The sequence below is a fragment of the Coregonus clupeaformis genome, chromosome 24 (assembly GCF_020615455.1).
Source record: "Coregonus clupeaformis isolate EN_2021a chromosome 24, ASM2061545v1, whole genome shotgun sequence".
Classification (NCBI taxonomy): Eukaryota; Metazoa; Chordata; class Actinopteri; order Salmoniformes; family Salmonidae; genus Coregonus; species Coregonus clupeaformis.
Window position 1 is genome coordinate 48,521,043 of NC_059215.1, and position 12,792 is coordinate 48,533,834.

General features: G+C 45.2%; 1 protein-coding gene across 1 annotated transcript; it reads right to left on the reverse strand.

Moving 5' to 3' along the window:
• Positions 1 to 7,495: 7,495 nt before the first annotated feature.
• Positions 7,496 to 11,897, reverse strand: LOC121537353 (amphoterin-induced protein 1-like). The gene is made up of 5 exons (XM_041845008.1): positions 11,717 to 11,897; positions 10,758 to 11,341; positions 9,932 to 10,114; positions 8,759 to 9,250; positions 7,496 to 8,338 (listed from the first exon to the last, which is right to left on the reverse strand). Exons 2-5 carry the CDS (start codon positions 11,226 to 11,228, stop codon positions 7,940 to 7,942), a joined length of 1,545 nt encoding a protein of 514 aa, XP_041700942.1. The 5' UTR covers positions 11,229 to 11,341; positions 11,717 to 11,897; the 3' UTR covers positions 7,496 to 7,939.
• Positions 11,898 to 12,792: the final 895 nt, after the last annotated feature.

Genomic DNA, 12,792 nt, shown 5'->3' on the forward strand with positions numbered 1-12,792 from the left:
GTGAGGCAGAGGGAAGCCTTATCAAACCATGTAATTAGCATTCAGACATCAGTAGCCCTGTTGTTGTCACGACAAAGGCACTCACGATAATGCAATCAGTCCGTTTTGTTTTGGCCAAGACATGGATGGTGGTGGACGTCTCGTCTGCTTGAAAACCTGGTTCATTTGGGCTCAACAGCCGGACACACCAGAGAGGCCCTGAATACAATTTGCATTTATGAATTTAATTTGAAGACAGAGCCAAAAACGTACTGAGGAAATTAGAAGATGTGTTATCTGTAATCTGCTCAGGCAAACTCTCCATTTCCCCAACATTACAGAGCACAGAGCCATGTTCAGTGGTGAACACTGTCGCAAAACGTTCTGCAACAGGGAATTAACATCTGTGTTCTTTAATGGGCATATTCAGGTAGTACCTCCCCGTTTCACTCTGTTTCAAAACACTTTCTTCCTATTGAACATGACCCGGCTCTCTCCTGTCAGTAGGGAGGTAGCATGCTAACTACAGCCTGGTGATGTATATTACAGTAATTAGATATAGCATGCTAGCTACAACATGATGATGTATATTAATGGGATATGGCATGCTAGCTACAACATGATGATGTATATTAATGGGATATAGCATGCTAGCTACAACACGATGATGTATATTAATGGGATATGGCATGCTAGCTACAACATGGTGATGTATATTAATGGGATATAGCATGCTAGCTACAACACGATGATGTATATTAATGGGATATGGCATGCTAGCTACAACATGGTGATGTATATTAATGGGATATGGCATGCTAGCTACAACACGATGATGTATATTAATGGGATATGGCATGCTAGCTACAACATGATGATGTATATTAATGGGATATAGCATGCTAGCTACAACATGATGATGTATATTAATGGGATATAGCATGCTAGCTACAACAAGATGATGTATATTAATGGGATATGGCATGCTAGCTACAACATGATGATGTACATTAATGGGATATAGCATGCTAGCTACAACATGATGATGTATATTAATGGGATATAGCATGCTAGCTACAACATGATGATGTATATTAATGGGATATAGCATGCTAGCTACAACAAGATGATGTATATTAATGGGATATGGCATGCTAGCTACAACATGATGATGTATATTAATGGGATATGGCATGCTAGCTACAACATGATGATGTATATTAATGGGATATAGCATGCTAGATACAACATGATGATGTATATTAATGGGATATAGCATGCTAGCTACAACATGATGATGTATATTAATGGGATATAGCATGCTAGCTACAACATGATGATGTATATTGATGGGATATAGCATGCTAGCTACAACATGATGATGTATATTAATGGGATATAGCATGCTAGCTACAACATGATGATGTATATTAATGGGATATAGCGTGCTAGCTACAACAAGATGATGTATATTAATGGGATATGGCATGCTAGCTACAACATGATGATGTATATTAATGGGATATAGCATGCTAGCTACAACATGATGATGTATATTAATGGGATATAGCATGCTAGCTACAACATGATGATGTATATTAATGGGATATAGCATGCTAGCTACAACATGATGATGTATATTAATGGGATATAGCGTGCTAGCTACAACAAGATGATGTATATTAATGGGATATGGCATGCTAGCTACAACATGATGATGTATATTAATGGGATATAGCATGCTAGCTACAACAAGATGATGTATATTAATGAACCTGGGCTAGCAGATGGAGACAGGTGGCTCTGTAATGAGCTGTCCTAATGACTGACTGTGTTTACCTACTATACATGCCATTCACTGTGATAGGGACCAGCATGATGAAGCATTCACTGTGACACGGACCAGAATGATGAACCATTCACTGTGACAGGGACCAGCATGATGAACCCTTCACTGTGACAGGGACCAGCATGATGAAGCATTCACTGTGACATGGACCAGCATGATGAACCATTCACTGTGACAGGGACCAGCATGATGAACCATTCACTGTTACAGAGACCAGCCTGATGAAGCATTCACTGTGACAGGGACCAGCATGATGAACCATTCACTGTTACAAGGAGCAGCATGATGAACCATTCACTGTTACAGGGAGCAGCATGATGAGTGGTACCACTGTGACAGGGACCAGCATGATGAGTGGTACCACTGTGACAGGGACCAGCATGATGAATGGTACCACTGTGACAGGGACCAGCATGATGAATGGTACCACTGTGTCAGGGACCAGCATGATGAATGGTACCACTGTGACAGGGAGCAGCATGATGAGTGGTACCACTGTGACAGGGACCAGCATGATGAATGGTACCACTGTGTCAGGGACCAGCATGATGAATGGTACCACTGTGACAGGGAGCAGCATGATGAGTGGTACCACTGTGACAGGTAGCAGCATGATGAGTGGTACCACTGTGACAGGGACCAGCATGATGAGTGGTACCACTGTGACAGGGACCAGCATGATGAATGGTACCACTGTGTCAGGGACCAGCATGATGAATGGTACCACTGTGACAGGGAGCAGCATGATGAGTGGTACCACTGTGACAGGGACCAGCATGATGAATGGTACCACTGTGTCAGGGACCAGCATGATGAATGGTACCACTGTGACAGGGAGCAGCATGATGAGTGGTACCACTGTGACAGGTAGCAGCATGATGAGTGGTACCACTGTGACAGGGACCAGCATGATGAGTGGTACCACTGTGACAGGGACCAGCATGATGAGTGGTACCACTGTGACAGGGAGCAGCATGATGAGTGGTACCACTGTGACAGAGACCAGCATGGTGAGTGGTACCACTGTGACAGGGAGCAGCATGATGAGTGGTACCACTGTGACAGGGACCAGCATGATGAGTGGTACCACTGTGACAGGGAGCAGCATGATGAGTGGTACCACTGTGTCAGGGACCAGCATGATGAGTGGTACCACTGTGACAGCGAGCATTATGGTGAGTGGTACCACTGTGACAGGGAGCAGCATGGTGAGTGGTACCACTGTGACAGGGAGCAGCATGATGAGTGGTACCACTGTGACAGGGACCAGCATGATGAGTGGTACCACTGTGACAGGGAGCAGCATGATGAGTGGTACCACTGTGACAGGGACCAGCATGATGAGTGGTACCACTGTGACAGGGACCAGCATGATGAATGGTACCACTGTGACAGGGACCAGCATGATGAGTGGTACCACTGTGTCAGGGACCAGCATGATGAGTGGTACCACTGTGTCAGGGACCAGCATGATGAGTGGTACCACTGTGACAGGGAGCAGCATGATGAGTGGTACCACTGTGTCAGGGACCAGCATGATGAGTGGTACCACTGTGACAGGGAGCAGCATGGTGAGTGGTACCACTGTGACAGGGAGCAGCATGATGAGTGGTACCACTGTGACAGGGACCAGCATGATGAGTGGTACCACTGTGACAGGGAGCAGCATGATGAGTGGTACCACTGTGTCAGGGACCAGCATGATGAGTGGTACCACTGTGACAGCGAGCATTATGGTGAGTGGTACCACTGTGACAGGGAGCAGCATGGTGAGTGGTACCACTGTGACAGGGAGCAGCATGATGAGTGGTACCACTGTGACAGGGACCAGCATGATGAGTGGTACCACTGTGACAGGGAGCAGCATGATGAGTGGTACCACTGTGACAGGGAGCAGCATGATGAGTGGTACCACTGTGACAGGGACCAGCATGATGAGTGGTACCACTGTGACAGGGACCAGCATGATGAGTGGTACCACTGTGACAGGGACCAGCATGATGAGTGGTACCACTGTGACAGGGACCAGCATGATGAGTGGTACCACTGTGACAGGGACCAGCATGATGAGTGGTACCACTGTGACAGGGACCAGCATGATGAATGGTACCACTGTGACAGGGACCAGCATTATGAATGGTGGAGAACACAGACTTGTGGACAATAATGTTGACATGCAGTCAGTTTTCAGTATGTAAGGCTTTGAAAGTATATTTTTAAATTGTACAAGAGAGAATCTAACATTATAAATCCACGATAAATAGTATTTCCATTACATTGATTTACTATGTACATTGAACAAAAATATAAACACAACATGCAACAATTTCACAATTTTTACTGATTACAGTTCATATAACATTTACATTTACATATACGTCATTTAGCAGACGCTCTTATCCAGAGCGACTTACATAATTTTTTTTCATGCCCCTGTGGGAATCGAACCCAAATAAAAAAAATAAAAATAATGCTAAATAAATTATTCCTAAACTTCTCAATATTTCCCAACATATTTTATATAAGAACGATGCCGAAGTGCAGACAGGTCAAGACCCTGGTGAGGACGACGAGCTCGCAGATGAGCTTCCCTGAGACAGTTTCTGGAAGTTTGTGCAGAAATACTTTGGTTGTGCAAACCCACAGTTTCATCAGCTGTCCGGGCGGCTGGTCTCAGACGATCCCGCAGGTGAAGAAGCTGGATGTGGAGGTCCTGGGCTGTCGTGGTTACACGTGGTCTGCGGTTGTGAGGCCGGTTGGACATACTGCCAAATTCTCTAAAACAACGTTGGAGGCGGCCTATAGTAGAGAAATGAACATTCAATTCTCTGGCAACAGTTCTGGTGGACATTCCTGCAGTCAGCATGTAAATTGCACGCTTCCTTAAAACTTTAGACATCTGTGGCATTGTGTTGTCTGACAAAACTGCACATTTTAGAGTGGCCTTTTATTGTCCCCCAGCACAAGGTGCACCTGTGTAATGCAACATGCCACCAGAGGTCTCTTCACAGTCCCCAAGTCCAGAACAGACTATGGGAGACGGCAAGTACTACTCATCATGCTGCTCCCTGTCACAGTGGTACCACTCATCATGCTGCTCCCTGTCACAGTGGTACCACTCATCATGCTGGTCCCTGTCACAGTGGTACCACTCATCATGCTGCTCCCTGTCACAGTGGTACCACTCACCATGCTGGTCTCTGTCACAGTGGTACCACTCATCATGCTGCTCCCTGTCACAGTGGTACCACTCATCATGCTGGTCCCTGTCACAGTGGTACCACTCATCATGCTGGTCCCTGTCACAGTGGTACCACTCATCATGCTGCTACCTGTCACAGTGGTACCACTCATCATGCTGCTCCCTGTCACAGTGGTACCATTCATCATGCTGGTCCCTGACACAGTGGTACCATTCATCATGCTGGTCCCTGTCACAGTGGTACCACTCATCATGCTGCTCCCTGTCACAGTGGTACCATTCATCATGCTGTAGTACTTGCCGTCTCCCATAGTCTGTTCTGGACTTGGGGACTGTGAAGAGACCTCTGGTGGCATGTTGCATTACACAGGTGCACCTTGTGCTGGGGGACAATAAAAGGCCACTCTAAAATGTGCAGTTTTGTCAGACAACACAATGCCACAGATGTCTAAAGTTTTAAGGAAGCGTGCAATTTACATGCTGACTGCAGGAATGTCCACCAGAACTGTTGCCAGAGAATTGAATGTTCATTTCTCTACTATAGGCCGCCTCCAACGTTGTTTTAGAGAATTTGGCAGTATGTCCAACCGGCCTCACAACCGCAGACCACGTGTAACCACGACAGCCCAGGACCTCCACATCCAGCTTCTTCACCTGCGGGATCGTCTGAGACCAGCCGCCCGGACAGCTGATGAAACTGTGGGTTTGCACAACCAAAGTATTTCTGCACAAACTTCCAGAAACTGTCTCAGGGAAGCTCATCTGCGAGCTCGTCGTCCTCACCAGGGTCTTGACCTGTCTGCACTTCGGCATCGTTCTTATATAAAATATGTTGGGAAATATTGAGAAGTTTAGGAATAATTTATTTAGCATTATTTTTATTTTTTTTATTTGGGTTCGATTCCCACAGGGGGCATGAAAAAAAAATTATGTAAGTCGCTCTGGATAAGAGCGTCTGCTAAATGACGTATATGTAAATGTAAATGTTATATGAACTGTAATCAGTAAAAATTGTGAAATTGTTGCATGTTGTGTTTATATTTTTGTTCAATGTACATAGTAAATCAATGTAATGGAAATACTATTTATCATGGATTTATAATGTTAGATTCTCTCTTGTACAATTTAAAAATATACTTTCAAAGCCTTACATACTGAAAACTGACTGCATGTCAACATTATTGTCCACAAGTCTGTGTTCTCCACCATTCATAATGCTGGTCCCTGTCACAGTGGTACCATTCATCATGCTGGTCCCTGTCACAGTGGTACCACTCATCATGCTGGTCCCTGTCACAGTGGTACCACTCATCATGCTGGTCCCTGTCACAGTGGTACCACTCATCATGCTGGTCCCTGTCACAGTGGTACCACTCATCATGCTGGTCCCTGTCACAGTGGTACCACTCATCATGCTGGTCCCTGTCACAGTGGTACCACTCATCATGCTGGTCCCTGTCACAGTGGTACCACTCATCATGCTGGTCCCTGTCACAGTGGTACCACTCATCATGCTGGTCCCTGTCACAGTGGTACCACTCATCATGCTGCTACCTGTCACAGTGGTACCACTCATCATGCTGCTCCCTGTCACAGTGGTACCATTCATCATGCTGGTCCCTGACACAGTGGTACCATTCATCATGCTGGTCCCTGTCACAGTGGTACCACTCATCATGCTGCTCCCTGTCACAGTGGTACCATTCATCATGCTGGTCCCTGACACAGTGGTACCATTCATCATGCTGGTCCCTGTCACAGTGGTACCATTCATCATGCTGGTCCCTGTCACAGTGGTACCATTCATCATGCTGGTCCCTGTCACAGTGGTACCACTCATCATGCTGGTCCCTGTCAAAGTGGTACCAAACATCATGCTGGTCCCTGTCACAGTGGAACCATTCATCATGCTGGTCCCTGTCACAGTGGTACCACTCATCATGCTGGTCCCTGTCACAGTGGTACCACTCATCATGCTGCTCCCTGTCACAGTGGTACCACTCATCATGCTGCTCCCTGTCACAGTGGTACCACTCATCATGCTGCTCCCTGTCACAGTGGTACCACTCATCATGCTGGTCCCTGTCACAGTGGTACCACTCATCATGCTGCTCCCTGTCACAGTGGTACCACTCACCATGCTGCTCCCTGTCACAGTGGTACCACTCACCATAATGCTCGCTGTCACAGTGGTACCACTCATCATGCTGGTCCCTGACACAGTGGTACCACTCATCATGCTGCTCCCTGTCACAGTGGTACCACTCATCATGCTGGTCCCTGTCACAGTGGTACCACTCATCATGCTGCTCCCTGTCACAGTGGTACCACTCACCATGCTGCTCCCTGTCACAGTGGTACCACTCATCATGCTGGTCCCTGACATATGTTCTGTATGTGCTAACGTCTACAGAAGACTTACGCTAGTCTACTCCTATTAGTGAATATAAATATGAGTCAGTCTACAAGGCTCATATACTTTATTTAAATGTTTAAAATGGCGCACGTCTCATATTTTCTGTTCTCCACCAATCAATGTCTTCCTGAGTACTGATACTGTCCAACATGATATCTTCTTACACAGTTACTACATCACAGGAAGGAATAGTGTCCTCTTACACTCCGCTGTCAGGCTTTCACAGTATTTATGTATATTTAAGTGCTACAAATTCAATGCTGGAACGGTCCTGTCTATTGTTAATTGTCCTTGTTGATACCAAGGCAATGTGTTTAACACTCTCCTGAAGCTTCTGATTGGTCAGTTTGGTGAACTGTGATTGGCTTTTTGTCCAAGTTCCCACCTTCAGGAAGTATTCACAGTTTCATCCAATAACACCACGTACTTCACTGATCCATCTAATCACGTCACAGCGTACACCTAGATCTCCGGTCCGTACCATCTCAGACCACTATGGGGTGTCAGAGAAGACTGAACAAATAGACTCAGCCACAGACTTCTTCCTCCTTCCCTTCCTCAGTAACCCTCCCTCCTCATCCATCTCTCCCTGGTCCCCTTCTCCATCGCTGGGGTTCACCTTCCCGTTCAGCCCCTGTCCCAGCTCCTTGGGGTCGATGAAGGCCACGTGCCTTGGGTCAGTGTTGTTGGCCAGGTCCTCATGGCTGGGCGCGGCGCTGAGCATGGAGGAGTGGATGGAGTCCTGGTGGTTGTTCTTGGGGCAGCAGAAGCATCGACAGGGGGTCAGGTACAGGTAGATGAGCACTAGGACCACGCTGCTCAGGCAGCCCACCAGCGTGGTGTAGGCCGTGTTCAGGGCTTCGCCGTTTCCCTTCTCCGTGAAGTTATGCACCTTTAGGAATCGATAGGAATGGAGTTGAATTTTAATTTAGATTTGGGTAATTTTGCAGACGCGAATTGAATTGAATAGAATAGAATAGGTTTGAGTTGAATTTTAATTGAATTTACCTTTATTGATCCCCAAGGGGAAATAAAGATGTCACAGGATTACTGTACATACAACGTCACAACACACAGCAAACACATTACAGAACAGCAAACACCTTACAGAACAGCAAACACCTTACAGAACAGCAAACACCTTACAGAACAGCAAACACCTTACAGAACAGCAAACACCTTACAGAACAGCAAACACCTTACAGAACAGCAAACACCTTACAGAACAGCAAACACCTTACAGAACAGCAAACACCTTACAGAACAGCAAACACCTTACAGAACAGCAAACACATTACAGAACAGCAAACACCTTGACCATCACGTAGAACGTCTCGTTGAGGGCTTCGCTCACAGCGTAGCACGTATACGTCCCAGAATCCTCCAGCTTCACAGGGCTGATCTGGAGACTGCCGTCAGGAAGCACCTTGGCTGTCTGATTCGCCCCCTCTGTCACCACCACATTACCAGGCGTCACCCAGGTCTTAGACAGGTCCCTGTGTTTGGTATCACAGCGCAGGATCAGCGTCTGTTCCAGCCAAGCCTCCTCGTCCGCCTCGCGGAACGTGCTACAGTTCATATGGTCTCTGTTGTTCAGATCCAACACGCCCACCCTGCCTTTCTGGGGCCCGGGGAGATAGCAGGTGTGCTCGTCTTTAAAGTCCAGAGCTGAGTTGAGCCGGCGGATGTGCCAATGGGCCAGGAGACTATAAAGACCACAGCCACAGATCAGAGGGTTGTTGTGGAAGTAGAGGCCGTTCTTTATCCAGGCAGGCAGCACCTGCAGCTCCTCGATGGGAGGGGCCTAATAAGAAGACGAATACACACATTATGAGAAACTATTACGTTTGCATGCATGGGGGGGACCTGATAATAATAATAATAATAATAATAATAATAATAATAATAATAATAATAATAATAATAATAATAGTAATAATAATAATAATAATCATAATAATAATAGTAATAATAATAATAATAATAGTAACAATAATAATAATAATAGTAATAATAATAATAGTAATAATAATAGTAATAATAATAATAATAGTAATAATAATAGTAATAATATATTTTATTTGCACACCACACTTTAGAATAGGGTTACATCTCAAGGTGTTTCACACCTCACAGGCACAAAAATAAAACCCTAAAGTCATAAGAGTGCTGTAGTAAAACACACTGCAGGCTGCAAGGTCAACATCATGGTTAGGTCAACATCATGGTTAGGTCAACATCATGGTTAGGTCAACATCATGGTTAGGTCAACATCATGGTTAGGTCAACATCATGGTTAGGTCAAGTAACATCATGGTTAGGTCAACATCATGGTTAGGTCAACATCATGGTTAGGTCAAGTAACATCATGGTTAGGTCAACATCATGGTTAGGTCAACATCATGGTTAGGTCAACATCATGGTTAGGTCAACATCATGGTTAGGTCAAGTAACCAAAATAAAGGTATAAAAAACAGTCTTATACCTTGATCCTGTTGGAGGAGACGTCCATCAGGCTGAGTCTCTCCAGGCTGGTCTTGTCTTTGACCAGTTCCAGGGGGAAGCGTGAGATCATGTTCTGGGACAGGTAGAGTTTCTGCAGGCTGTGGAGGCCTTGGAAAGCCGAGCGGTCGATCTGAGAGATACGGTTGTTGTACAGCAACAGCACCTGGGAATATGGAGAAATGAACCATGTGTATTTTAAACCTGAAATGTGTTATTGCTTGCTAATACCAGTTCATGTGTGTGACATTTTAACAATGAAACAGTACATTGTATCAAATAATTTAGCCAATTGTTGTTATTGATAATATGTAATGAGACGTATTGTAAATTAAAACCATTGTCTGTCTCTCTTTTACCAACAAATGAACGCGCGCGCTCTCTCTCTCTCTCTCTCTCTCTCTCTCTCTCTCTCTCTCTCTCTCTCTCTCTCTCTCTCTCTCTCTCTCTCTCTCTCTCTCTCTCTCTCTCTCTCTAAATTCAATTCAATTCAAAGGGCTTTATTGGCATGGGAAACATGTTTACATTGCCAAAGTAAGTGAAATAGATAAACAAAAGTGAAATAAACAATCAAAAATGAACAGTAAACATTACACTCACAAGTTTCAAAGGAATAGACACATTTCAAATGTCATATTATGGCTATGTACATTGTTAAAAATCTCTCTCACTCTTACTTTGTCTCTCTGTCTCTCTCAATCTCCCTCTCTCTCGCTCTCTCTGTCTCTCTCTGTCTCTCTCTTTCTCAGTCTTTCTCTCTCTCTGTCTCTCTCTCCTTCTCGCTCTCTCTCTCTCCCTCTGTCTCTCACCTCCAGCTGCCCCAGCGGCTCGAAGATGAACTCGTCCAGCTGTCGCAGGTTGTTGGAGGACAGGTCCAGGTAGCACAGGTGTTTCACGTAGAGGAAGGCCTCGGTGGAGAGGAAGTGAAGGCCGTTGTGACTGAGCAAGAGGTTGCGGAGTTTGGTGAGTTTCACCGTGGTCCACTCAGCCCTCAGCCGGGAGATCTGGTTGTAGCTGAGGTCCAGGACGGCCGTGTAGAGAGGCAGGCCAGTGGGCACCGTGGTCAGGTTCATCTTGGAACAGCTCAGGATGTTACTGGCACAGATGCAGGTCTTGTGGCAGTTGAGGGTTGAGGCTAGTTCTCCAGAAGGGAACCAGAGGAGGGCCAGGGAGAGGGAGAGGTACGAGGCCCATCGAACATGGACCCTCCTCAGGCTGGGAGAGGGAGAGGCGGAGGGGGAGGGCTCCGGCAGGGCGCCTGCTCTGCGTGGAGGCAACATGCTAGCAAACGGTCAGTGTTATTAAAGGAGCAGAACTTCCTGTATTATGGGTCTCTTTCTAAACCGCATGGAGCAGCAGCTGGTGGAATCCCCAGGCATTGCTTACTTGAGTTCTGAAAGAAAAGCAAACAGACTACTGTTGTTGGAAACAGAGACATGGCTGTTGGACAGGAGAGGATATCGTCATGGTTACATGCCTGGTAGAGTGAAAGTACATCCCCTAAAACACACACAGTCACACACACACAATCACTATGAGAAACAATTACACAGTCGCACACACACAATCACTATGAGAAAAAAGTACACAGTCACACACACACAATCACTATGAGAAACAATTACATTTGCATGCAGTAACATTTTAACAAATCATTTTGTATTCATTTTATTAGTTTCTACATGCACACTGCTGGTGAATTCAATATTGCATTGCAGCATTCCATTTGCTCCAAAACAGCATGATAATAACACAGAATGTATCCTACCTTCACGTCAGATCAGATTCAACCATCCTCAGCCATTCCCTGAAATTAAATCCATCTGCTACCAAATCAGACACGTCGGTTCATAATTTGCACCTCGTTTTAGTCCCTACAGTGATAGTCCGTCCCTCCAATGTAAGGACAACAAACGAGATGCAGGGAGACAGAGGGGAGAAATCCTTCCTCGCCCAGCTTCAAACAAAACGCTCTGCGCCCAAATCTCTATAGAAGATTACGCAAGGATAAAATTATGCAAGGATAAAATTATGCAAGGATAAGATTATGCAAGGATAAGATTACATAAAGATCAAAGAACACATGCCCTTGGACTGGCGTCACTCACCCAACCTGAATTAATTAATGACAGGAATAAATGTCATGATTTAATAAATAGCTATGGGTCCAGGTATGATGTGTTTTTTTTAAAGGGTACAGATGTCGGATCTTAACTTGCTCACTCTTTTGTCGCAGAGAATTTTCCTGATGCACCAGGAAATTCAAATGAGCCTCATGATTGGTTGAAAACTAGCAGTTCTCTTTCTATCCATGTGGGGGCAGTCGAGTCTTTGGGATCAGGGCTTAAACGTAACCACATGTAACATATGGATTTGCATTAGTATACGCATCAAAAGTCCCAATGCAAAGTCACACCTCACTTTTCTATTTTTCAAGTTATTACAGAAAACCGATCAGAATTCCGAAGAATGCCAAAGTCATGTCAGAAAATGTTTTCCCGGGGTGTGATGTAATCTGGAGGACTCGGCAAGCCAGCCTATTCCCTACAATGTAAAGTCCAACAGAAATAACTTCAAATGTATAACTTCAAATTAAACCAAATCGTTTGCACTCATAAATACTGGTTACAATGTTTCAGCCAGCTTACAAGCAAATACTTTATGAATTTATTGTCACATCTTAGCCAAACAAGCTAGCCAGTCATTTAACATTAGTTATTTAGCCAACTGGCCATTAGCCTAGCCAGCCTAGCCAACCACCATAGTTATGGACGGCAAGCCAGAGCCAAACAACTGGAGACCAGCTAGAACACAACTAACACAACACAACTAAAGCATAACCAC